Raw genomic sequence first — 27,384 nt, forward strand, 5'->3', positions numbered from 1 at the left:
GAAAGAACAGTTTCCTCGTCCTCCCACCACTGTGCCTTTGGTCGGTGTGGGGGGGTCGCGGTAGGATGGGACAATCTCGGGAAGAGTGAGCCTGTTGATCCTAAGAGAGCTGAGGGATGGCCATCAATTCATCTTCCCCTTACTCCCTGCCCAGCTGTCATAAGAAAGATCCTAGTTCATGTCTAACTGCTCATCCTCAGAGGAGACAGCACATACTTGGTCATTTCCCAGCCCCTTCTCAGCTACCTCCAACTCCTCCCCAGCTCTCCTTTTATTTCCAGATGCAAATAAGATGCCTATTCTGTTGTTTTACTTTCCTAATGGGGAGATCTTTTGTAGGGAGCAAAAAGAGAAGAAGAATCCAGAGAAGGAAGGGGATAAGAAGGTAGGTGATAGAGTTAGAGAACCTCAGAGCTAAGTCTCTTCTGTTGCCCCCTCTTGACTGGTAAGTTTTCCCTTTGCTGAGAGGTCGAGTGGAAGGAGTATGGGTGGGTCACTCTCCCTATTTTTCTGAATTCAGAGCAGGAGAAAAACAGGTTTAAACTGCAGTTCAGAAGGGTCAGGTGAGCCCAGGGAAAAAACCATCAGCTCAAACAGCATGAGGCTTGGGTGGGGTGGGGGCTTGTGGAGGAGGTGTGGGCCATACTCTGGGGGCCTAGAATTCTCCCATTAGAGAGACAAAATTCTGAGGCCTCCACTAGGGGAGAGGAGAGTGGTTCTCAGAATCAGGGACTAAATGAGAAAAGTACCAGTGAGTACTATCATCTTCTTGAATCTCTGATTCCTAAAGCTTAGGCCCAACTCTTGTCACCAAGGAGACCAGAAAGGCAAGGGCTCCAGAAGAAGCCCAGCTCTGCATGTGAGTCCCTGCTCATGCCCTGGTTCCTCAAATGCCCAGGTTTGTGAGCAGCCACAGTGGGATCTCCTGTGTACCCCTCCTACCTTAGTCTCTCCTGAGGTTCCCAAGGAACCAGAGAGGCAACCCTGAGTTCTGGTCCAAGTGCAGCCATTACCTGCTAAGAATGCTCTTAGCATAAGAAGAGAGCCCCCAAGCCCTGGAGGCGGGACAGGGGAACAGAGATCCTGTGCCAAGACTAGGTACATTCTGAGGGACCAAGAATGGGGAGCAGCAGAGCTGGCACAATATCCATCCCAGGTTGGACCAGAAACCAGGGCATTGCTAGCTGCCCACCCCTGCAGGACAGTGTTATCCAGGGCAAGGCTGGGGCAACAGGATGGCAGGGCCTCAACCTGTTGCTCTTTGGGTTGCAGTATTAAAACCAAGATTTAATCTGTGCTTATTCTGTGTCAGGTGTTTACTAGATGCTCTGCATGGACTATTTCAGTTATCACAGCAAACCTAAGAGAGGACTCTTACTCTCCTTATTTTACAGAAGAGTAAACTGAGGATCATAGAGAAAAGTAGTTTGCTTGAGATCATATAGTTAGAAGGTGGCAGAGCCAGGATTTAAACTCAGGTCTGTCTAAACTAAAATGTTTTAACCATTAGGGTGGAAGAGAATGGTGAGTGGTGCTGAGACTGTGAACTAATGTGGGTAAGAACCCAAGAAAGCAGCCCCAAGGAGGAGATGGCACCTACTCATCCCTAGCCCCCCATCTCAGGAGCACAGCGGGCACAATGGGTCAGATGGAGCTGGCTGGGTCTTTAGTGTGTAGAAGGCAGACAGAGGGAGGGGGGCAGATGGTTGGGAAGGGGTGAGGTGTTAGGAGGCGGGTGAGGGAGAAGGCAGGAGAGAAGGAGAGTAACAAGACCAAAGAATGACAAAACCAACATGGAGGCAGAGGAAGAGTGAAACACTCAAAAGAAGGATGCTTTTTTGTTGATTCCCAAGGTTAGAGAACAGACCCTCCCAAGGTTAGAGAACAGACCCAGAAACAGATGCAGCCCAGTGGGGGGTTAAATAAAGAACTTCCCTCCTAGGCATTCAAATTCTGCTCAATGCCTTCTCTGGCTTACCAGCAAGATGCAGGTTCAAGTGTCAAACAGCCACAGGACACATTTCAATACATCTGAAATCTAATACATTTGTCCAGGAAAAGAAATTAGATTCTCATTATAGCTGTGTTAACCTGGGCTGAGATACTTATAATAAATGGCTTATGTTGTGAAAAACAAAACAAAACAAAACAAAACAAAAACCAACATGGAGGCTCCTAGGCCAGCTCTTGGGGACTCAGGTTTTCTGTCACCCAATGGGGCCGGCACCCAGGCTGCCGGGGGAGCCCTGCTGGTAGGCCGGAGTCCAGTCAGGCTGGGCCAATGGGCATGCAGTTAGTGGGAGCCCCAGCAGGTTAGCCCTTCCCCTAGCAAGCTGGTGAGAGCAAGTGGAGAGCAGACATATTTACCATTAGAAACGGCCTGAGGGGGCATGTGCTGCTCTAGCCGCCTTTCCCCTGTTTGACATTGTAAAAAAGCTGTTTAGATGCTGGGCAGGAGCCCCCTACCCACCTCCTCCTCCACCCTGCAGGACCAAACCACTAGCCCAAATGATGAGCCCTGAGACTCCTGCACCTCACTCCCCAGCCTTGTCCTGCCTGGTATCCTCAAAGAAGCCGGGCTCCCACCAAGTGACAGGAAACTAAGTCTCGGAGAGGAGCAGTCATGGGCCCAGTACCACCTAGCATGCCAAAGGCAGGGCTGGGGTGCAATCTCAGGTCTTACAAGCTGCCAAATCCCAAAGGATGCCCACCTTTTCTGCTAACTGATCTCATCCTCTCACAGTCTCCCCACTAAATCTGAATATCCACATGGCCCTGAACAATGAAGTTTCCTCCTACCAGGGCTGGGGAGAAAAATGAGATTAGGGCAAGGTAAAATAAGCTCTAATGGAGAAGAGGGAGAGGAACTTGGAAAAGAACATAGCAGGGAATGCTAGAACAGCCTTATTTGCTCTCTTCTGCCTCACTTGGTCATGGCCCAGAAGGTGGAATGGGTCTTGCATTAGAGAGGAGCTCAAGCTTAATAAGGGTATTTTCAAAAGCAGCTGTGCCCAGGACTATGTTAACAGAAGGAAATCAGAGGGACCCAGCCCCACATCCATGGTCCTGAGCTCTATCCAGACACGTGCAGCTTTTCTTTAAGGACTGTATGAGTTTATTCTGGGAGACTCTGGGGATGTGTGCATGTTCCCGGGGGATGGTGGGAGGTTTGGGAAGCAGAAGAATCAGACTTATAAATGAGTTAAAAATGAACTGGAACAAACCAGCCTAGAGAAGGCAACATGAAGACCTTAAAATGTTTCAGCATCTTTGAAGAGTTAGTTCAGAGGGAAACATGTAGAAGGACAGATTTTAATGAAAGAACTTAAGAACTGTGTGTCCAAGTCTTTGGAACAGGTTCCTGAGGGAGACTTTTAAGAGCATCATGTGCTCCCCTGTCCTGTGTCTGGGGAAAGCACTCTGTGTGCGGAGACAGGGGGTCAGTAGAGTGAGACAGGACTGGTTCTTAGACGGAATGTCATGTGTCTGGCACACAGAGAGACTGTTCACACCTTCCTATCCCCCAAGCATGTGGTAGCTGATGAGGTGAATGGCCATCCATAAATGCCCACCGAACAAGCTTGCCCCTTGCCTGGCTCAAGACACAGCCTTGCCCCTTGCCCACATCCTTCCCTTTCCTCTCCACTTCTCCCAAAGGACACTTTCTTCCATCATCTTTCCCAGCACTTGTGAATGCACAGTAATTGGCCTTCACTAGTGACCTAAAGACTTAAGGAATTAGGAATAAAAATAAAGGAATTAAACTCATCTGTGGTACCTGAAGATAAGTGAGGTAAAGCCTAGGAATTCAAAAAAGGGATACAGGTGTTAAGGCCCCAAATCAGGGCAAGAGGGATGGAGGGCTGGAGTAGGTGAGGAGGTGGGAGGCCTCCGGGCAGAGCCGAGAGGGAGTATCACTGGAGTGTGGAGGAGAGAGAAGGAGCCTGGGGGCTGGGACAGGGCTGGGAAGGGGATTTACAGGAGGAGGGTGAGAAGAGAAAGGACAGAGGGCAAAATGGTATCTGGAGTCAGGAAACCCCATGTGTCAGTTCAGGGCTGGCTGCTCCAGGAAAGACTGCTCTATCCCCGGCTCAGTTGCAGAGTGGGAACAGTGGGCTGTGGCAGCTCCCACCTTACCACACCAGTCAATCAGCGTCTCTGCTGCATGGTCCCAGATCTCCTACCCCTTCTCAACCACAGCCTTGGTCAACAAACACCTCTGCTAATTATCCCCAGTTTGGCAACACTTCAACCTGGACAGAGAGGATGGTGAGGCTCCTGGGGGCAGGTCAGTAGAACCCATGGGTAGGGGAGGAGAGGGTTATGCGAGCCCTTCAATTTCTCAGTTGTCCCTCACTAGACCTGGCATTCTCTGGATCTTCAACTCTCCAGTCATTCTGAGCCCAGCACCTGGGCCCCATGTGCTCCCCTATCCCCTGGTTCCCAAGGGCCTCTACCCCCACCCCCATCACAGATGGACTGAGTTCTCCACTGGCCTCACCCACCGATGCACGTCTTCCCATCAGTGTGGAGCACAAACTTGACATGGCAGCCGCACCGGGGACCCTGCTCTGTGTCATCGCACGTGTGTTGGCAGCCACCGTTACCATAGTTGCACGTCACTGTGCAGAGAGGGCAGGAGGTCTGTCAGCTTGCTTCTCCCTGGGTACCACAGTTTTCCATAACACGGGAACTGGCCATCTTATCTAGTTGCCTCTCCCCTGCTCCCTTTTCCTCCCACCTCTTGCTAACAAAGCCCCCCACCCTTCCTCTTTGTCTCCCCTTCTCCCCAACTGCCCTACTACTTATCTCACATTTACAGTCCCGCTGGTTCTTGGTGAGCTCAAAGCCAGGACGGCATTCACAGGCAATACCCCCTTTGGGTGTCTCCCGGCAAATGTGAGCACAGCCATGGTTCTTGTTCATGCAATTCATTCCTTCTAAAAGGGAAGAGGAAGGGGGTGAATGTTCTGTACTCCTGGACACCTAGAGGAAAAGAAACTAGAAGGAATAGTTGGGGCCTAAAAAATTAGGAAAATCCCACTGAAGCTGCAACGCAGAGAGGAGACTGACCCTCTCCCTCACAGGCCCCCATCCTGCCTACAGAGCTGGGTGCCACTAAGCAGAACTCAGAGCCATTCTACGTGATGTAAGGTATTGCGACCTAGCCCCAGGAAAACCTGCATGATTACCATCCTTCAACAACCAAAAAATAGTGTCTAATTAGTTGCCCAGCACTGTGCTTGGTACTGGGTGGATTTAGAAAGGACCCTGAAAAATATAAGACATGATCTGCTCCCTCAGATCTCCCCTGGAAAGAATATAAATAACATAATGTGAGTAAGAACAACTGGTACAGGTAATTACTATATGATTTTATTCAACAAATATTTATTAAGTTCCCACTACATGCAGGGCAGTATATTAGTTTCTGGGGATATAAAGATGAATTAGACATAGTCCCTGCCCTCAGAGATGTCACAGTCTGGGAAGTGGGTGGGTCCAGTCATAGAAATAACACATACCCTGCTATTCCTGCCTGGCCCACCTACTCCAATCTAAGGAATAATGTATGTTGAGGCCCTTTCAGATAATAGCAGCTCAGAGCTCAGCCACTGCAATTAGGAACAGCATGCACCTCAGGTCTGGACATAGAGGATGCCCCACAATGGCCTCAGTCCTACACTTACTCAGCCCCAAATGAATTATTCTAGGTTTTGCTCTAACAGAATGACTGTTCCTGTAGCCCTTAGAATATGATTGGTTTGAGGGACAAGAGAAAGAGCAGAGGGTGAGACCTAGGGGGTACTGAGAGAAAGCTCCCAAGCAAATGGAAAGAGAAGCCTGGGAGTGCAGGGCTGGGCCCTCCCAGGTCACACGGGCTGACCTTCTGGCCTCTGGATGCATGTGTGCTGATTGTCGCTGAGGAAGAAGCCTTCCCGGCAGTGGCACTCATAGCTGCCCATCATGTTGACACAGCTCTGCTGACAGCCGCCGTTGCCCTCAGCACACTCGTCCACATCTGTGCAGGACAGGTGTTTGCTGAGGCCATGGCATGCAGGCCAGGGTTAAGGGTGTGCCCTGGGACTTAAGCACCAAGGGCTGAGAGCAGCACACACACACACACATACACACACACACCCCAAATTCCACACCCAGCCTTAGGCCAGGCAGTTGTCACCCTCTCATCAGCTCATGTTCTGCTGTTCTTTAAGAGGCCACTCTAAGAGGGCAGAACTGGGGAGCTAAGCAGAGGGAAGGGACATTTGAATTCGGCTCACTGAGGTGAACACTTGCCTCCCTTTCTCCTTACCTGTTCAAACTGAGTCTGAGGGCAGACGAGGTCAGGGAAGGAGCCAGAGCAAGAGGAACAGAGATAAGGATGGAGATTGGTCAGGGAAAGGAACTGGCGGCAGCTGGTTGTGACAATCAGCCAGGAATCAGAGAATCTGGGAAATGGACTCCATGTGCAGGGAGAGCTACGGCCACGGTGCTGTGGCCAGAGGGGCGGCATGGAGGAAGGTGGTGAATCTCGGCTTCTTGCAGGGCAGGGCCGATTTCTGTGGACAGGCCATGGCCCTGTCTTTCCTCCCATTCCTCCATGCCTGGGCTTACTGCCATATTTTCTAGACTTTCTCCTATTTTGGTTTAACAAAACAAAGTCTGGTAGCTTGGCAGGGAGGGATGGGGGAAGAGCTTCTAGGCCACACCCCAATCACCACCCAGTATCACCACCCCCAGCCCCAGAGCCAAGCTCATCATGGGGCTCCCACTCAATGCCTTGACTCGGTCTCTGTGCCACCTACTGCCCTCCCAAGTCCACAGCCCTTCTCAGTCTTCCTTGGCCCAGGAGGCATTAAGGAGATTGCTCCCCATGTAGATGCTTAAATCCGGGCTCCTGAAGGCCTCATCTGCCCCTCTCTTCCCATGCTCTCTGCTGAGCTCTGAAAGCTGTGCCTTTCCATTCTGGCCACGAGAGGGGCCTGGATTTAGCAGACTCCTGTCTGAGAGGTGCTCCTGTTGGGAAAACCAAGGAGGTGTCCTTTCCTTTGCCTGTTCATGTCCCTCACCCATCTCTTGCTACACCCCTGACTCTTCCCTCCCTGTCTTTCTGCTCTTGTCCTATCTTACATTCCATCCTATTTGCTCCTTTCTATCCCAACCTTGTGACTTTGCTACTCTAGCCAAATTCTTTTCTCCAATTCTCAGAGGGGAAACCGAGGCCCAGGGCATGTTAGACTCACTCAGAGTTCCCCTAAAAGCCAAACGTAGGACTGAGACCTTGAACACCAATCCTAGGGTTAGGGTTAGATAGACCTTTGCTTCCCCTGACCCTTTCCATCTCTACTTACTCTCTTATCTCTCTGGTTGGTTGTCCCCAAAGCATTTACAGGGAAACTAGACTTGGTGAGAATCTGGGAAACTTAGAACTTAGAAGCTGATGTTCACAGACCTGTGGGTAACTAACTGTCCTGGTCCAAGTGTCATCTTTCCAAAGTAGTCCCCAAAGAGGCCTTCACAGATTACTGGGCAGATGAGAAGTAAGGTCCTTCCCTGACAGCTAAGTGGTAGGATAGGTGGCCAGGGCCCAGGGTAAGGACCCAGCAGGGATCAGGGTTTAGATGCCTGGGTTGGAAGCAGAAACCTATACACCTGGTCCAAGGATGGAATGTGACTGGGTTGAGAGACAGCTCTATAGTAAGGAGGCTCTCCTTGGCCAATGAATCCTGGGTATCCTGCTTTCCTGGACATCATTCCTCTCGTTTCTCTTCCTTTCCTGGCCTTCTATTCTTCCAGTCTCCTATTTCTGTTTTGGTACCAGAGAGACAGAATTCAGGAGAGGACCCGAGTTCCTTTTTTTTGCTCTGGGCTTACTTTTTCCTCTTAGAGAAGAATCTGATATGGTCCCAGTATAATTTTCCAAAATGATAGAGACCAAAGTTGAGTTGAGTTCCCTAAAGATTCTCTTATCACTGATCTAGCTCATGGGACAAAGGAGACCAGGCCAGGCTGAGGCCTCAGAAGTGAGGAGAGGGTGAGCTGGAGATTGCAGCAAGAGCTGGGAGAAAACCAGCCTTTAAGGGTCAGAGGCTCCCCTGGGCACATTATTATCCACAACATTCCTCCTGTTTATTAGGCACCTACTACGTACTAAGGATTGTACAGAGCTCTTTACACATGTTCTCTCATGGTGATTCACCCAGGAGGTTTTTGAGTGGGATATTACCATCCCCATTTTAGAGATGAAGAAGCTGAGCTGCCCAGAGATTACTTGATTTGCTCAAGGCTCCATAGCTAATAAGCAAAAGAACCAGCATTTGTCTGGAGCCAAATGACCCTCCGAACTTTCTACTATGCTCTACCCACTGTGGCAAAGCCTACTATTGTCATCTCCTGACCCTAGCCCCGGGGGCACTTCCTGGCAGCATGCCCTTTGATGTTTTTCATCCAACAGCAGGATTATTTCATCCTCAGTGCCTACTCTCAAAGGAGAGGCTGACCTTATCCTCTATTTTGTGAGAATGCACCTTTTTGAGAACTTGCCTCTCCTTGCCTGGGAAATGGGAAATGCCGATGATACCTCCTTCCCCATAGGGCATCCCTTCCCACAACTCTCCCTTACTCACCCAGACAGTTGTGTCCATCATGTGCCAGGTGGAATCCATCATAGCAGGTGCATCGGTAATTGCCAGGGATGTTGACACAGTCATGCACACAACCTGCATTATCCTCTCGTTCACACTCATCCACATCTGTGGGCAAAGAATTGCTGAGGCAGCTAGACCCCCAACTGTCCACCCCAAGGTCAGCCTTGTGGTGGTTTTTTAAAAATACAAAATCACTGTGTGTGTTTATACAGTTACTTTCATAGCCTACATACCATTTTGCATTTTGCTATTTTCATTTAGCTTAAGTCATAAGTATTTTTACATGTCTCTACCCAGTCTAATTAACTCTGTACATGGTAACAGAGTAGTCCATTGTGTCACTATATCATAACTTAGGATATTTCTTTCATTTATTTTACTTTCATAAATAATTCATCAAAGAACATCTCTCATATATTATTTCTTTGAACTTCTTTTTAATAAGTCCCTAAAATTCCTGGTCAAAGGATATAAATATTTTTAAAGATTCCTACTAGGTATGAAAAAAAATCACTTTTCAATTCATAATATCACCAGGAATTAATGTAGTTAATGTAGGACAAGTACCTTATCCACTGAAGTCTTACCAACACACTGAAGGTCATACATTTAAAATAACATGCTCTAATTTTTCTTGCTGTAATTATGAGGGGAAGATGTGTCTGTTAAAAGTATAAATTTCCTGTGGAGTAAATTTACTGTCCTCATCCTCTGTGGGCAAGGTGTAAGGATCCAAGGATGGAGGTTCCAGTGTCAGAGAACCTGAGGCCTTAGTCCCATGACTGTGGTCCCCCCACCCAGCCAGGCTGTGGGGCTGTGAACTATTCCCATGCCAGGGCTTCAGCTAGCCTACATAGTGTCTCTGAGAAAATTAGAAAATGGTACCCTCCCACCTCCCAGAAGAAATAGCTTCCCATCCCTAATCCCTGTGTCCATCTATCAGGGACTGCAGGCCTTAGTGTAATGCACAGTATGGCAAATGAGAACAGTGCCACTGGTTTCCCCACTCAGGCAAGTCCCCCTTCTCCAGACACACTCCCAGCCTCACCTTTGCAATGTTTACCATCCCCTGTATAGCCAGACTTGCAGATGCACTTGTATGACCGTGGGGTGTTCTGGCAGATAGCATCAATGTGGCAGTTGTCGGTCCCTTCTACACACTCGTCCACATCTGGCAGGAGAATGGATACATGAGACTTGGTGTGTCCCAAGGGGTATCTTGAAGGTGAGTCCCCAAAGGCAAAATCTCTCCTTTAAAATAGACAGAGCAGCATCCCCAGAAGCAGGTGCTCTCCCACATCCCTGATTTCAAGTAGACTTTGTAATTTCAGGAATTCAGAAAAAGCCTGTACTCCCCTCAAAAATACTTAATCCACAATGACAGCTAAAATTCCATCATTTGAAACACTCCTCTTTTATTTAAATATAAACAAAGAAACCTGGAACTGGGTAGCACACTTAACTTGATTAGAAATATTCAACCCAGTGTGAATTAGTTTACCTTTCTTAGAGCAGGCTTAGAGGGAGGGGAAGAGAACAGTGGCCTCTGGGAAAGTGGCAGGGTCTGGGGGCTATTGGTAATAAAAGGAGGAAGAAAGGGAGATGGGCATCTGAGGAATCCTCATCTGCCTCATGATTCTGCTTGAGACCAGGCCTGCTCCCACTTGCCCACCATGTCACCAAGAATCTTTAGAGGAAAGAACCTCCAACCTGAAAGATTTCCTTCAGCCACTGTGCTGGCTCCTGTGCTATCAGCAGTGGAGGGACCAGGAGCTGGAAGGGGCTATCACCAACAACCTGACACCTGGTGATGGAGCCCCCGTGGCTCTCCAGCCAGCTCAGGCAGTTGCACCCATCCTGCCACCTGGAGCTCTTGCATCTAACCCCAGGTGCTCCTCTTGTTACTGGACCTCTGTGTGACATGAGGTGGTTCTCACAGAGCTATGCTAAAGGAAGAGGGGACCCAAGATCTAGCCAAGAGGATGGTTCAGAAAGGACATAGGAATGAGAATCATTTCTTATCTTTGGGCAAAAGAGTCCAACTTCCAGGCAATGTTATGGTGCCTATAAAGCTGAACTAAACTAGACGAAAATATTTCATTCAATTGGACATGCTTTAAAGTGTGTTTGTGAAAGGTACTATACTGAAGGCTACACAGGGTCAGAGGTGACAGCCCAGCCAAAAGGAGAGACAAATAGGAAACATGAAGCAGGCTGTGGTTGAGTGGTAGATGAGGGGGGTTCTCAGCCCTGGCTGTACATCAGAGTCAACTCCCCTAGGAGATGCCTGAGCACAGCCCCAGAGAGTCTGGTCAATTAGTCTGGAGTTTGGCCATCAGTATTTTTCTAAAGCCCCCCAGGTGAGTGTAATGTGCAGCCAGGCTTAAGAATCTCTTAAAGGGAAGATCAGAGGAGGAAGGACTGCTAGCTGTAAACTGAAACCCAAAATAGTGTATAAGTAGCAACCTGCAAGTTAAAGAAATGGGATTTGAAATCAAGACTGTAACAAGAATTGCCTGGCTTTTGATAAAATGCAGAATCTCAGTCTTTAATGCCTACTTATTGAATCCAAATCCTTAAGGTTCTTGATATTTTTTACTGAAAGTAGACCAATAATCACTCCAATTTATAGACACCCATGAATCCTAGTTTGAAACTGTTAACTGTCCTCTGCTTTTATATCCCAAGAAGTACTTTGGGGACAGGACTGAGGCTTCCTGGGGTGAGAACTGAACTCTGGAAGCAGAGCCTCAAACTTCCTGCCTCAAATCTTCCAGGCTTCTGTTCAGCTCTGCACCCTACCTTCCAACTCTGCCTGCCCTGTCCACCATGCCTGCCCAGTGACTAATTGCTGTAATTCACACTTACTTGCCACCTCACTCAGGCTCTGCAGTCTTGGTGTCTGCCTGCTGGCCCACCCTAGGAACTCACCCAAAGTCAAATGTAGAAGAGGGGGCATGAACAACTAGTTTATAAGAGATGGCAAGAGGGACCTCTGCAGATAGTAAGAGGCTACCTATAGAATCAGTTTGTCCAACTGATGAAGAGAAAATGGTACTAAGAAATGTAGTATCATAAAAAGAGCACAAGCTCTGGATCTAGTCAATCCCAGATTCAAATCCAGCTCGATCATTCTTTCAGGAGGCTTTTCTGATTCTCTTATTTCTTGTTCTCTAAAATGGGGGTGATAATACCTTCTTATGAGAAGCTGTTGTCAGTTAAGATAATTTGTGCAAGGCACCTACTAAGGTATCTGGTAAACAGTAGGTCTCCAGTATACAGACACTTGAGATCATAAGTATTAAATCACTGTTTTAGACAACACATGCTCTAGGAATGGGCTAAGATGGTAGCTAGTAGGCACATGTGGCTATTTAAATTTAAATTAATTAATTCAGTCTCTTGGTTTTATTAGCCACAGGCCAAGTGCTCAATAGCCACGTGTAGCCATAGTGGACAGAACAGACAGGGAACATTTCCAGCGTCACGGGAGGTTTTACTGGACAGCACTGTTTTAGAAATTCTGAGTAAGGGATACTGCTGGGCTTGGGTAGACCAAAAAAACTTCCTGAGGAGTGGGATTCAAGTTGAGTTTTGGAAGTTGGGTAAGTGTTGGACAGTCGGAGGAGAAAGAGGGAATTTCAAGTGTGGTTAAATGCATGAAGAAAGACAAGGCACCTGAGGTCTAAGTCCTTATTCTCTGTCCCCACATTTACATTTGCCAGCCATGGTAGGGAAAAATATTTTGTGACAACTAACTCCAGTCTTTGAATGGCTTAAGGCTTGATCCTTGTTGGGTCCCTGGAGGAGGGAGTGGATGATCACCCCTTACCAGAGAGAAGTCTTGGGTCTCAGAAGCAGGCATGCAGCCTTGGACAATATCACACTGTTCACCTGCTGCGAGCACTCTCCTGTCTCTCACCGTCCGTTCACCAGCAGCCAGCAGGGCGACCTGGAACCTCACTGGGAAGCTCCTCCTCTCTGGCCACCTTAGAAGTATACGCCTGTCTCTGATCAGCTGATGCTTCACTAGGGTCTGCATCAGGCTGTCTGGGCTGCCAGTTCATTCCTTTGCCTCCAATTCAGTGCTCACCAGACCCAGAATGGACCCTGACGCTGACTGTAGCAAACTTATGCTTTCTGGCAGAGCCTGTAGACCCTTCCAGCAGCTGGACTTTTCTCACCACCTTTCCTCTCTCATCTCCCTGCTCAAATGCTTATCCCTCTCCAGCAGAGAATCACTGTTCTGGAGGACTTTATCTCCTCCCTATTCCCTCCACAACACCTAACCATTCTACCCCTTTCCAAGCATTCAGACACACACCATATTCTTCACATTTGAGATGCAGTCCTCTCTTTTCTCTTCTAGCCACACTGTGCCCAGCTTCCTAAATGTGGCTCAAAATTGTCTTCCCAAAAGCTGTTCCTGGTAAGCCCTATTCCTGGAGAGCTCCTGGTCATAGGGACTCAGTTTGCCTCAGCTCACTTGCAGCTACTGCTGAGTTGATCTGTTAATGCTCTAAAACCATCTTGCGTGACATGTTCAGCTTTCCTCACTTGGCTGGTCACTCACTGAGGAAGGGAGCCTTCAACTATTTGGAGGGAATCTTTTTGAAGAACAGGCCTACAACAGAGCTCTGAAATGGGGCTCCAAATTTTATCCAGTGTCTCCTCTTTATGCCAGTTCATTCTTTTCACAGCTCGCTCCCACCACATCTGCCCTCTTACAGTTTGCCCATGCAGGGATCCCTTCAATGCCCACAGACACATCTCACCTTAGCTCATTCTTTCAGGCCTAACAAACCAGTTGATGCTGTTGGGCATTGATTGGTTTAGACCAGTGGTTCTCAACCATGGCTACATACTGGGATTCCTTGGGGACCTTTTAAAAAATGTGAATGTCCAGGCCCTCTCCTAGACCAGCTGCATTAGGATCTCTAGGGTGAAGCTGGGCTGCTGTCTGTCTTTCCTTCCCAACTCAGGTAATGTGAGTAGACTACTGCCCAAGCTGGTAAGAGACTGGGAGCAGCAACATAACAGAGTGCTTGAGAAGAGGTGTTCTGGAGTGATACCATGTCAGTTCAAATGCCAGCCCCACCTGTGTCCGTGTGGTGCCAGGCCAGCCTCTGAACTTACCTGCTCACTCCTCTGTAAATGGGGATAAGAATAGCACCTCCTTGTGGGACTGCCATGAGCATGAAATGAATTAATGGTTACCAAGTATTGCACTGCAATGCAGGCATCCAGTAAGTGCTCAGAAAGTTTCGCTGTTTTTATTCTTTCCAACTTTCTCCCCAGTATCCTTTCTGAATGCCTCTCTTCTCCCACTTTCACCTTATCACAGCCCCATTTGTGGCCTGGTGTGGGGAAATGCAGCACCAGGGGAGCATGTGACAATACAATTTTGGGAAGACATATCCCTGAAGGTACTCGCTCCACTGCCTACCCTACTTATGGCAGGAACTGCCCAAGCAGGAGGGTGAATTGGATGAGAGGCAGTTGGGAATGAAACAGCTGCCCCCCATAACTCTTTGTGAAAACTATTCTTTTGTGCCCTTACGCCCACCCCAGGCATTGGGACAGATCAAAAGCTGAACTAGGAGAGAGCGACAGCTGCAGAATACCAAAGATGAGCCCAGAGCAGCCCGCCTCACCCTCCTGTGGCATGAATGCACAGGTCTGTAGCTGCACCAGCTTTCCCACTGCCATCTGACATTTCTGGATTTGCTTCTGTACCTAGCACAGTGCTCTGTAAACTCTAAAAATGTAAGGAGGGAGTGTGGGATGTAGGTGGAGGACATGAGGGTCAGAGGACAGACCAGAAAAGGTGGGTTATTATTGCAACATTGGCAGTCTTTTAAGATTCCCTTCTGCGGATGGGGAAGTGTACCCCAAAAGGAAAGCATGAGGACCCCCAGGGAAATGTTTCATGTACTTCAAAATTTTGCCTGGGTCCAGTTCAGGAATAACGAATGGAGATGAGCAAGATTGCAGGCTGCTGATAAGCAGACACCCTGAGGCAGAGTCCATACCACCTGTACATTACCTCCATAGTCACCTGGCCACTCAGGGCATGGGGGTAGTTATGGGCCCAGTGACGTGGGTCTGAGCAGCTTGTCTGTGTCCTGATGTGCCTGCATGACTGTGATATTCCTCCTGCCCCAGCCAGGTTAGCCCAGATGTCTGGTGTGTCCACCTCACTCCCCTCATGGCCTCTCCATGTGCTTCTGAATTTCACCCATTACTGAGGACCCAGTTCAGGAGCTGCTGCCTATGACTGTTCTAGCTTCTCTGGTCTACTTTTCCTCTTAACTCATGGTGTATTTACTGTCAGGTTCTTAGACTGCCTAATCAATGACTATCTTGTGATGCCTCTTACATGCTACTTCTTTGTACCATTATTTAACTTTAGTTGATGTAAATTATCTTATGACTAAGGCTGTAGGCTCCCTGAGGCCATGGCTTCTTTGAAATCTGTACAGCAGCTGGAATAGGGCTGGGTATTTTCATTCCACCATTTAACTAATAGTTATTGAGCAACATGCCAATGTTTGCAACATGCCAAGCGCTGTGCTAGCAGCTGGGCACTCAGCAATGAACAAGACAGATTCATACATTGAAGGCATTTAGCAAATATTTGTTAAACAGATGGGTGAGTGGGTGGACAGATGGATGAGTTGGTGGGTGAGTGGATGAGATTCATATTGTGGCATCCTCTCTATGTCACCACAGAGAAAAAGCTTGCTTCTTTACTCTCCTGTGACCCCACAACTGTTCTGGGTGGAGGGCAGTCCCAGGACATTTAGTCTTAATAACAGTGGAGGATAGGAAACCCAGAGAAGGCTTCAGCTTAGGAAGATACCTGCTTAAAGGCACTCATTTGATGGTGCTGAGACCAGAAGAGACTGGGACCACTGACTCTAGGGTAGGATTCCTAGGGATCTATAGGATCTCAGGGTCTTCAGACATTATTTGAGGCTGCTCAGGCATCTCTTCAGAGCATCCTTGTCAGAGAGATGTTCCCCAGTCTTAGTGCTAACACTGATGATAGGGCACCAGGGGCCACTTGAGACCAGCATTCCATTGCTGCTCCTGGTCAGTTCCCTTACTTTCCTCCATGTTGCCTCCCCAAAAATAAGTAATGTCCAAAGTAGAACCTTTCAGGGTCTGGTCTTGACACCCTAACCTGCAGCAGGTGCACATGTGCCTGCATATGTGCACATGTGCTCTACCTCTAGGCCAAAAGGGCAACAAGGGAAAGCCAGCGGAGCCTGGCTTCTTAGCTCTGGCTTCTCAGGTTGTCTTCCCAGCTGGGCTGAGACTGTGTGACCTTAGCTGGAGCCTGGGCTCATCCTCAGCCTGGACACAGCCTAGGCAGGGATGAGAGAAGCCTGGAGAGTCCAGGAAACTGCAAAGATGACCCCATGGAGAGGAGGCAGAGCACCTTCTTCCTTTTACCCCAGCTCAACTGAAGAGCCAGGAAAAGCAGTTGGTGTTGGTGACTGGAGGAGAGTGGGGCTAAACCTGAGAGCTTCATCACCCATCAGGAGGCTTTACTATTTTCTCTCTTAAGTCCCACCTTATCCCTAATCCAGCTTCTTGCTCATTTGAATGTACCCCTAAATGGACAAGAATTGTCTCCCTTTCAGTGTGGACTACACCAACAATCTGGAATGAGAGGTTTTTAGAGGAAGGGTAAGATAGAGGGTCACGGGGGTGGGGAGGAAAAAACAACATTGGAGGGAGAGGGGCAGGCAGTAGGCAGACGCAGTCAGTTTCCAGTTTCATGATTATGTCTTACCGCTTCAAATTGATGGAAAAAATAACATAAAAAACAGTGATGCCAGATGATGCATAATTCCATTAAGTGTGCAAAGTTCTTTCATGTAGGTTATTTTATTTGGTCTTCAAATGGTCCTGTCTCTCATATAGAAGAGGAACAAGCCCAGAGAAGTTATCTTGGGAGAGAGCAAAAGATAGTGAAGAGCCAGGACACAGGTTTCTGACTCCCAGTCCAGTGCTCTCTTACTACACACTGCCTTCCATAAATACTTGAGGGAGGAATCCATGTCTTGGCGTTGTGCCTCCTTAACCCAACTCAGCACCTAGTTCAGTATGAAGCAAGCATCGAGTACATAACCATGGAATGGCCTGGAACTGGCATTTGGATGACCCTGGTAGGAAATCAATAGGCATGCGGATGCTCTTAAGTCTTTGGGCATAGGGAGCTGCTCAGAGGAGAGTAGTGCTGAGTGGTGGGCAGGAAAGGAAGGTGGTGCACCATAGTGGGCACAGAGAGAATTGCAGTGATGAAGAGATGGGCAATGCGGCAGTGGGCAGGTGTGTCCTGCCCTTGGGTTCACTATGCTGGGCCAAGCAGCTGGTTAGAAACAAAAACAAACACCAGGGATACAGGTTCCTGCTGTTAACAGCTTCAAACCGCCAGAGGAAAACTCCAAATAAATATAATTAGAAACTTGTAAAAACGTCCTCTCTGTAAACCTACTCCCCAGGGTCTACCCTTCAAGCTGCCCCCTCCTAGGCCCTCCCCCATGCCCACATATCCTGACACTCCATCCTCTCAGCCAGAGATTCCTTAGATTTGTTTTCGTATTCTGGAGCTTCCCTCCAGCCCAGCAGCTCCTGCCCAGGTCTTTCCCCAGCTTGTCACCGTCAGTGACTGGATACAGACAGCTCCTGGCCTGTGGCTCCGAAGTCCAAACCCCACAGCTCTCTAGGGTTATGGTTACAGCCACCATGAAACCATAGGTAAGAGTGAGGGCCACAACATCCTATCTAGGGGTCATGAGCCCACCTGTGGGGCCAAATAAAGCATCTAATGGCAACTACAAAATAGTGTCTTAGTGTGAAAAGGGGAGATATCTAGGTTGGAGCAGAACACAGAGGCTAGTCTTAGAGCTGAGAATATAAGGTATAGGACCAAGGACTGAGGCCCTGGGGCCCCACCCGGATAGTATTCAGTTCCCAGAACACAAACTTTTCAGCTCCACTCTCCATGGGACTGGATGCACACACATTTGCATACACAGAAACACACACTTGTTTTGCAAGGGCTGTTTCCAGGGGGGAAATACCCCACTTAAGTTCATAGTAAGAACTACAAGGTACTTAGGGCCCCAGAAAACCAGGGTGGAGGAAGAAAGGAAATAGCCAAGCACCGCAGACTCAGGCAAGAAGCAGTGAAACAGTGGAGCAGTGGAGCAGGGCTCAGGGAGAAAACAGCCTGGGAGCTGGAGCAGGCCCAGCTGCAGGGATAAGGTTTGCTATAGTGTCTTCTGCCTTCAGCTTGAAGCAGAATCTCAGAGCTGAAAGGGTCCCTACTGATAGGTCTACTCTACAGGTGAATAAGAGAATTTCACTTATTTTTTCAGAGGCCCTAATTCTCAGGCTCTGCATTTACCTATACCCACTGGTACCAGATTCCCCACCCCAATGTCATTTGGGGCCGGCAGTATATGGGCATGGGAGAAGGATAGTGGCCAGTCTGGTGACAAAGGGGCCAATAGGAGACAGGGAAGGATACATGTTCCCTCTCAGCCTAGGCAACTAGCTCCTCTACTCCCCGAACTCCCCTGGGTTGACAACTATACCACTTTCCCCTCCAAGGACCAGCAATCCCTGTTTCTAGACTCCCATCTTATAACTGAGCCTGAAGAAGCTATCCCCAGGTCTGGGCCTCTTGCGGGCACTGCCAGCCTCAGAGCAGCTCTGCCCTTTCCAGCCCTGACAGGGACTCTTTCTTATAAGCAGTCATGTGCTAGGGATACAGGATATCAACAGAAGCCCAAACACTGACACTTGGGGACCAGAGCCAGGGGCAGGGACTGGGGTGAGGTCAGGCATCAAGCCCCTCCACTTCCATCTTCTTAAGAGGGTCTGAAGCCATCCACTCCCTTCCCCCACCTTCACTTCAAGGCATTAGTCCTAACCATTCCATTTCTTTACTTCTCCAATGAAAACAAAATGCACATCACCCTGCTTCCTCTTTCCTCCGGAGCACTGCACACACACACACACACACACACACACACACACACACACACACACACACACACACACACACACACACACACACACACACACTCTCTGACTCATGCACACGCACACTCACATGCCCCAGTGCATGCATGCACACCTCACATTCCGGAGCACTGCACACACACACACACACACACACACACACACACACACACACACACACACTCTGACTCATGCACACGCACACTCACATGCCCCAGTGCATGCATGCACACCTCACATTCCCAAACTCACACCCGGAGCAGGTCCCAGCTGCTCACATCTCAAACTGGTTCTCAAGCTCTTAGATTCCTGAGGATTTCAGAAAATAAATCTCATTTAGGGGTTGCTGACAACTGTCTTCCTTCTCTGCCTGTAGTAATCTGGCCTCAGTGTCTTCTAGTGCCCTCTTGTTCCACCCTGTATGTAGACACTCAAGAAGATGAAGGGTAAGAAATGGAAAAATTCTCCCTCTGGCCCCAGGTTTTCCCTACCTCCCCAGGGGACATGTCACCGAGAAAAGAGAGGTCAAAGGGATTCTGAGGAATTCCTGAGCAGTCCACCCTCCTCCACCACCCTTCTGGAAAAATGAAGGGGGAGTGGACTTAGGGACAACTGATTGAAAATCAGGCTTCATGAGTGAGGAAGGACATTCTTCCTCTCCAGCGTGGCTCAGATGGGCACAGCCAGCCCCCCACAGGCTGCCCGCACCCGCTGACACGGTTATGGTTTTCATTTCATATTTTGGAGGGAGGGGCTAGGAGGAACAGTCCCTCACTGTAAGAGCTGGCCACAGGAGCCCAGGGAAGCGGGGAGGAGAGGAAACAGCCACATTAAAGAGGAAGAGAGGGGTGGGGGAAAGAAAGAGAGAGACACACATACATCCAGAGACACTGAGAGACTCTCCGAGACAGAGACACACTGTTTGTCACCAGATGGATGCGCTCAGTCCCAGGGATGGTGTTACTTGGAAACTCTAAATACATGACTTTATCAAAATTCTATCCCTAATGGGGGAGAAAACAGCCAGGTAAACTAAACGGACAGGCTGGCTCTCCCTGAGCCCGCGCCCTGGGGACAAGTTTTCCCTAGGAGGCCAGGAGACCTTTTCTTTCAGCTGTAACCTGAGCCCTATGTGAGGATTAAGTCTTTTTAACCACTGCTGCAAAACACCCTCACACACCCCCAAAAAAGCAAAGCAAATTAATGCTTTTAAGTTAAAAATTATCTTGGTTATCCAGTCTGTCTACTTTAAAATACACAGACAGCCACTTGAAAAACACTTGAAACCACGTATCCTCGTGCTCACTCACTCCCAGTCACCCAAACGTACCCATCCACTCATCCACACAGTTCTCAAAGACACTGAAACATCTGTAGTCATGCACAACAACTAAATGACAGTAGACACTCAGCTATGTCAATTGTGGGTGATCGTGGCAAAACACACACACACACACACACTCGCTTGTACACTCAGGGCTCCCTTCCTGTCCCTCCCCTCCTCATCCCATTCCACTTTGGCTTTCCCCCAAGGAATCTCTGGAGAAAAGGGACAGAGACCCAGATATCTACAGAGGTACAGTAACTCTGTGCAAGACACTTGCCAAGGGTATTTTTATTTTAAAGACCTGCTAGAGCTTCATTTAAAAGTGTGTGGCGTTAGAGACATACCTGCTGGCCTGGTGAAACCTAGGAGACAGGCCTGGGGCCAAGGGATGCACACCGCGTTCTGTCTATGGGTAAGCTGCCCTGTCAAGTCAGTGCTTGTCCTTCCTGCAGCACTGACTGGCCTGAAGACACGGGTCCAGAGACACCCCTCTAAGCCAGCGGACCTGCTGTTAGGCAATCTCTGGCAGACCAGGTTGATACATTTCCTGAATAGCAGCATCAAAGGTAGCTGAAATGATAGCTTTTGATTTTATGCCCAGCTAGACTCAGAAGGAAAATGCAAAGCTAACTGCAGCCTAGTCAGAGCATGTATAGCCTGAATATGAGATAATTCCCGGGCAAAACTATTAGTCTGTAAGTTCCTTGAAGGCAGAGGCCTCCATTCTGGCTGCATTTCCTATGGCACCTGGCTGGGTGTCAGATGAAAGAGGGAGCCCTGGAGTACCTGGAAGGATTCTGAGTCCTTGGGTCCCTGAAGGATGGGATGATTGCCCAGGCTTGAAAGCCTGAGCCTGAAGGCACCTGTCCCTTCTAGGAGTCTCCATCAGCTCCAAAAGCCTCTGTGAATATGCTGATTGCTCTCGCTTTTGTCCGCAGCCCCCCAGTGTCACTGGGCCACTAAAGAAACTGGCTCCAACTTGAAAGCAGCCCTTATCTTGTCTCTCTAGATTACTGCATGAAATCTGTCCCTTCCTTCAGACTAAACTCCCTAGCTAATTCCATGTTATGAGTAAGTCAGCACACACTACAAAAGCCAGCTTTGTTTATGAAAACACAAGCAAATCCACAGTGGGAGAGGGGCTGCTCCCAGGCTGGGGGCAGCAGAGGTACAGGGCTGTCTGGAACCAGGACTGGAGAAGAGACTGGGTTGGAAGGGGTGGGGGTGGGGTCTGGTGTTTGACAGCTGAGGGTCTCTAGTATTTTAGTTTCGTTAAAGGACAGGTTGGAGGAGGAAGAGGGTAGTGGAAGAGGCAGTGTTTTCAGAGACAAGGATGGCACTGATATAACACCTTCCTTTCAACAGAGTGCAACCCATCAGTACACAGGGCCGCTTAAGAGCCAAGCGCTCAGGCTCCAGTACTCAGCAACCTGACTGCCAGAGACTTGGGCTTCCCCAACTCCCAAGTTCAACTTGCCTTCTTCGCCCAGCCACCTCCACACACCAGCTTGGTTTCAGGAGTGCTTGGGACAACAGGCAGAATCATATCCCTCCTGGGCAAAGCCTTGCTTTTTGTCCATATAAATCTCTTCCTGGGTGAGGACATGATGGGGGAAGGGTGCAGCAAGAGGTCAAGGAGTGGGGGAGGCTGTCCCTAACAGACCTACAGCCCACCAGCCCGGTTTCTGCCAGCACAGCCTCGGGACCGGCAGGCTGTGAGCATGGGGTTAGGGATGGGGGCCCTAGAAGGATCTGTCAAAGCTCCCTGACTGGAATTTTACTTTGTTATTTTAATGCAATTCTGACCTGGATTTAAATGGAATTGGAAACCTGAGGACTTAATAAATAAATATTATGATAAGAAACGAAAGCCATGCAAGACGCAAAAGATTTTCCCCCAAAGAGCCAGAAGGTGATAGTCTTGTCGGGAGCCAGAGTCACAGAAATCTGCTTCTTTTCTTCAGTCCCCTACCCTCCAGTGGAAAATGAATTCATTTTTTCATAAAAGATCCTATTTTTCTTGAACATTTTTCTACTGATAAGACAACTTCGAAACTTCTGTCTAACTTTGCATGAGGGTTGGGGTGAGGGGAAGAACTATGTGGCATGGCTGAGAAGTTTTCATTCCCTCAGCCTTTCCAGGCCACAACTTAAGTTTCCAGCAATGTTTAAGAAAAGGCAAGATTCTCTTTCCCACTTTCGGACTACACGAAGTCTTTCGAAGATGCTGGGGTGGCAGTGAAGTCGGGCAGAATTCTGAGGTGCGTGGTCACTTCTGCCCAGGGCCCCCCAGACTTCTCACTCATACGTGCCGCCCCACGGCTCCTCCAGCCTTTCGTCCTGAGCACAGCTCGCAGAGGTCAGGTCCCCGGCTGGGGAGTTATGAGTGCCAGGTCCTGACAGCAGCACGCCTCCCAGCACCTGCCCTGCCCCTCGGAAATCGCGTCCCTGCCCTCGGGTTCCCCAGCCCCGGCAGCCCCGCGGCCGCGCGTCCCTCCTTCCTTACCTTGCGCGGCTTTGCTGTGCTGCGCGGCGCGGGCGTGGACCAGCAGGACCAGCAGGCAGAGCCCGGGCACGCGCGCGGAGCCCATGGCCGGAGCCACCGGCGGCCGCCCCAGGAGGCGGAAGCGGGCCGGGCCCCCGTGCGCCGGAGGCGGGAGGGAAGGGGGCGCCCCGCCGGGGACGGACCAGGGGCCGAGGGCACGAGAGACTCCCGATGCCTCCGTCTTCTCCAAGCCCGACGCAGGGGAGAGCGAGGCGGAGAGCGCGGCGAGGCTGGGGCGCCCAGCGCCGTAGACAGAGGGGAACCCCGCGCTCTCCAAGCCCGGCTGTGCCGGCGGCGGCGGCGGGCTGCTCCGTGAGATCCCACCCAGGGCCCAGCTTCTCCCCGAGCGCGCCGCAGCCGGGGCGCGCGGAACCCGAGCGAGGGACCTGAGAGAGGGGAGGGGAAGCGCCGCGCCAGAAACACGCCCTGCTGCCTCTTTCTTCCTCTCCCGTGCCTTCGCCGGCGCTCAGGCTCCGTCCCTTTTTTCGTCGCCTTTCTCCTCCTCCTCCTCTTTCTCCTCCTCTCCTCGCTCCTTCTCGTTTTCTTCCTCCTCCCCCTCCTCCTTCTCCACCACCTCCTTTTTCGTGCCCTTTTTTCTTTCAAATGGGGCCTCGACGCGGCGGCCGCTCCCCCTGCGCGCCCGGGCGCGGCGGCCCCCTCCCCAGGCTGCCGTGCCGCTGCCTGCAGGAATTTACAATCCTGCGCTGGGGGAGCGGGCCCTGTCTCCATGGAGACGGCTTCCCCGGGAGCAGGGAGGTCAGGCGCAGACGGCGCACAATCAATGGATCAATGCAAGCCCAGCTCTGCTCCAACCAACAGCACAGGGCTCCGGCTCGTCTTCTCTCGCCGAGGACAGAGTTGGGGAGTTAGGGTGCGCCCCCGCGTTCGCACGCGATGAGGGCCGTGCGACGCAGGTTTGCACGCACACCTCCACCATGAGACAAAGAGAGCTCGGGGTGTCGGGTTGGCTGGGGCGAGGGGATCACTCGAGCACTCAGGCATGCCCGCAGGCGCAGCCCAACGCTTGGGACACAGCACATAGGACCTCTAAAAACTGAGAGCGTGTCTGACTACCGGCGTAAAAACGCCCTCCCAACTCTTAACATCCATCACACCTCCCCCACCCACGGGAATCAATCCCCATTCCTAGTGCTGAATCCACTTGAGGACCGAGAAGATCCCAGCCTTCCCCCAGCTAAAACTGCCAGTTCCCAGGCAGACTCCCTCATGATTAAGGCCTTGGAGGTAGCCCACTGAACCACCCTACCTGTATAGCCTGAGCTTACATATAAAACATTCTTCTTGTGCTCCGCACAGGAGCAAAAGCTAACCCACTGAAACATGCCTATGTGTGTAAACACAGGAACATAAGGGTATGCACAACACGTCCCTCCATACCTGCCTCATAGCTCTGAGATGTGGTACTGACCAGTTCGTTTTTAACCCTTTATCCCTCCAACTCCAGGGGCAGCAGAGGGAAGATGAACAATATTTTTTTAAAAAATAGGAGCAAAGTTTGCCGAAGGAGTAGTGTCCCTGAACCATGGACACAGTGTCCTCAACCTCTTACCAGCTCTGCATCTTCTTTCCGTTCATCCTAGGGGAAAGAGGAAAGACCTCTTGAAAGGTGGTGAGGGTTTCCTTGAGGTATGGGGCTTTAGTCAGACTGAGACTATGCCAGGTGGCAGACAATTATTTATGCTTTGCAGCCAGTTCTCTACAGGGAAGAGGCCCTTGAGGCCCAGACTAACCTCACAGGGCCCTTAGAGTACCAGGGAGGAAGGGACAATGACCAAGATCCCCTGAATATAACTTAGTTCCTAGACCCTTGACCCTGGCAGCACACTTCAGCTGGGGTGACAAGTGAGCTTTGTCAGAGGCCTCCTTAGCCCCTGGGGAGAAGAACTGAGCCCTTCCTTCCCTGGGGATTGAGTGGAAAAGTAGGAGAATGGAAACAAACTCGGGCATTTTGGTTTCTTGTCCTGGCTCTATCCTGGGATGAAGATTAGCTTTGGGCAAGTCATATCTCAATTGGCCTCAGTGTCTTCGTCTAGAAAACGAGAGTGGATTAGCTTAGTGGTGGAAAGGAGACCAGTCCCTTAAGGAGCCTGGGGGAGGAGGTTTTGAGAACCCCTGCATGGCATAGGAGATAATGGTTGGGATGGGAACACATAGATCATGGGAATGGTGTGGAGGTCATGAAAAGTTGAGTCAAATCATCTCTGAGGTCCCTTTGAGCCTTGTCACTCTAGGACTACCCCCCTCCTTGATTCCACTGGTAATCTCCTCCCCTTGAAGCAGGTTTGCCTGCTGCCACCAATTATGTATAGGGCTGGAAGACAAGTGCAAACTTGCCATTCTCTCTGGCCCAGACAAGAGAGTGGTTTAAAAAAGAAAGAAGGGATTGGAAGTTGCCTGATGGTGCCTGATCTCCATGGGGGCACAGGGAGAGAGGTGAGGAGCCTCCCAAGGCAGGATAGGGAGATTGCACGGTGCCTTACTTTGGACATTGGTGTGACCTCCTCTGGGTCCCTAGGGAGGAGGGCTCCGGCCCACGCTCTAAACCACAGGTGAGATGGGCAGGGAGGTTTCTGTAGGGGCAGATTAACAGGTCACCTCAGACCTTCTCTCCAAGCTCAATGTGATTTTCTGGCCCGTGGCATGTGGAATTGCCTTGGCTGCCGGGAGGGAGGTTTGGGTAGGTTGCCCCACCTCAGCCATTATGTCTTGGGGAGACTCAATGTCTTTTACTGTAGTTTTCTTTTTTTCTCATTTTTCCAGCATTTCCTCTGTTCATTTCCTCTGCTCCTCTAGGATCAGGTGAGCTTCCTCCCCATCTGGGCAAAAGAGGCCATTCCCTGCTCTGCTCCGCATAATCCAAACTGGTTCTAGTCTGCCCCCAGCATTCAGAGTATTTTATGGAAACAGAAATAGGGCTTATATTTCCTGGGGTACTGTGAATTTGAGTTCTCATTGCATTGCCCTCTGCCGTGTTCACCTCTGCAGAGACTTACAGTCTCTGGATAGTGACTAAGGAAATGACAAGGGAAGACTAAGGAGATGGCTCTTGCAATTACTGCAAAAGCAACAGCATATGCCATACCCGCACTGGTTGGGGCAAAATATCCCAGGGTTTTCTGGGACCTCCACACTCACCTCTCAGGCTACAGTTCACTTTTGGGCTTCAATTTCCTTCAGGGAGGCTTCTGACATTCATTTCATTCTAATTTCTTCTCTAATTGTTTACGGAGAGGGCTGTGCTGGGGGGCCCATGGCTGATATATCTCAATTCTGATCCTGTTAAATTAGGGTTACCTCTGCCAGGGCTCCACTACACTCGGGGACTTCCCCTCCTCTGCCAATCTCCTTTTGTGAGCCTTTGCTTTTTCTCTCTCTCTTCAGTTTTCCTAACTGTAAAATGAATCCAGTGACCCTACCTTGATAGACAATATAGTCTAACGGAGAATATGCAAATGTTGGAACTGGACTCCCCCAGGGTCAGTGTTGGGCCCTACCGTATCCCAACCATCTGTCTATTCTTGGTGAGTTATTTCATTTCTTTGAACCTCAGCTTCCTCATCTAGAAAATGGGTATGGTCATACAACCTCAAAAGTGAAGGATCACTATCTAAGTACATGGGCTCTTGAGTAAAGTAAACCTGCAGTTCAAGTCTCAGCTCTGTTACTTTCTAGCTGTGTGACTTCAGGCAAGTTACTCAATCTCAGTGAGCTTCAGTTTTCTCCTCTGATAAAGGGAATTGAAACACCCACCTCATAGGGTCATAGTGTTAATTAAATGAGTTAATGAATACTGCCCCCTGCCCTGGCACATAGTAGGTATTCAATGGGTTATTTCCACTATTGTTATTTCCACTACTTTTCAGAAGGAACAATGGCCAGTGTCTGATAGTAAGGGTATAATAGTGCTTGAAAAGAAGCAGTTTTGTCCCAGGCTAGAATTTGATGCCACTTGGTGTGAGTGCCATCAGCTGGGCTTGATTCTCACCACCCCCACTAGGTGCCTGTCTATCACACATTCCTACTGAGAAGGTTCCAAAAATTCCATGCATTCCAACATACTGCCTTATCAGCAGCACTTCTGAGTTAGGGAGTTAGAAGGAAACTCACCTGCCACGTAGGGTAGCTCTTGAATCCTTCCTTCCCTACCCTCTTGCACATCCTATCCTTCCATAAGAAGGTACAGACAAGCAACCTGAGTGTCCATCAGTAGATGAATGGATAAAGAAGATGTGGTACATATACACAAGGGAATATTATTCAGCCATAAGAAGAAAACAAACCCTACCATTTGCAACAACACGGATGGAGCTAGAGGGTATTATGCTCAGTGAAATAAGCCAGGTAGAGAAAGACAAGTATCAGATGATTTCACTCATATGTGGAGTATAAGAACAAAGACAAAAACTGAAGGAACAAAACAGCAGCAGACTCACAGAACCCAAGAATGAACTAATACTTACCAAAGGGAAAGGGACTAGGGAGGATGGGTGGGAAGGGAGGGACAAGGGGAAAAGGGGGTATTACGATTAGCAGACATAATGTAGCGGGGGGGCACGGGGAGTGCTGTGCAGCACAGAGAAGACAAGTAGTGATTCTATAGCATCTTACTAAGCTGATGGACAGTGACTGTAATGGGGTATGTGGTGGGAACTTGATGATGGGGAGAGTCTAGTAACCATAATGTTGCTCATGTAATTGTAGATTAATGATACTAAAATAAGAAAAAAAGAAGGTACAATGTAACTGGCCTGTTGCTAGGCTACCACTTCCACACCTTTAGGCAAAAATTAAAAAAAATAAAA

The 27,384-nt window shown here is 49.5% G+C and overlaps 2 protein-coding genes across 8 annotated transcripts in view; one reads left to right on the plus strand and one right to left on the minus strand.

The window, feature by feature from the left end:
- Positions 1-23,230, minus strand: part of SCUBE3 (signal peptide, CUB domain and EGF like domain containing 3) — a 34,237-nt gene extending 11,007 nt beyond the window's left edge. For 2 of the 7 annotated variants that reach the window (XM_073224665.1, XM_073224660.1), the window contains exons 1-7: positions 22,523-23,228; positions 9,697-9,819; positions 8,628-8,753; positions 5,888-6,022; positions 4,815-4,940; positions 4,506-4,622; positions 2,368-2,415 (exon numbers count right to left, since the gene is read on the minus strand). In XM_073224665.1, coding sequence (XP_073080766.1) covers positions 2,368-2,415; positions 4,506-4,622; positions 4,815-4,940; positions 5,888-6,022; positions 8,628-8,753; positions 9,697-9,819; positions 22,523-22,607 — 760 coding nt within the window. In that variant the 5' untranslated portion in view covers positions 22,608-23,228. Of the gene's footprint in view, positions 1-2,367; positions 2,416-4,505; positions 4,623-4,814; positions 4,941-5,887; positions 6,023-8,627; positions 8,754-9,696; positions 9,820-22,522 lie in introns of all 7 variants that reach the window. The other 5 variants (XM_073224661.1, XM_073224666.1, XM_073224664.1 and 2 more) reach the window with 5 other exon arrangements.
- The window catches only part of TCP11 (t-complex 11), a 155,561-nt gene that overhangs the window by 19,295 nt on the left and 108,882 nt on the right, over positions 1-27,384 (plus strand). The gene's annotated exons all lie outside the window — the stretch shown is intronic.

Source organism: Manis javanica, chromosome 16, assembly GCF_040802235.1.
Source record: "Manis javanica isolate MJ-LG chromosome 16, MJ_LKY, whole genome shotgun sequence".
NCBI lineage: Eukaryota > Metazoa > Chordata > Mammalia > Pholidota > Manidae > Manis > Manis javanica.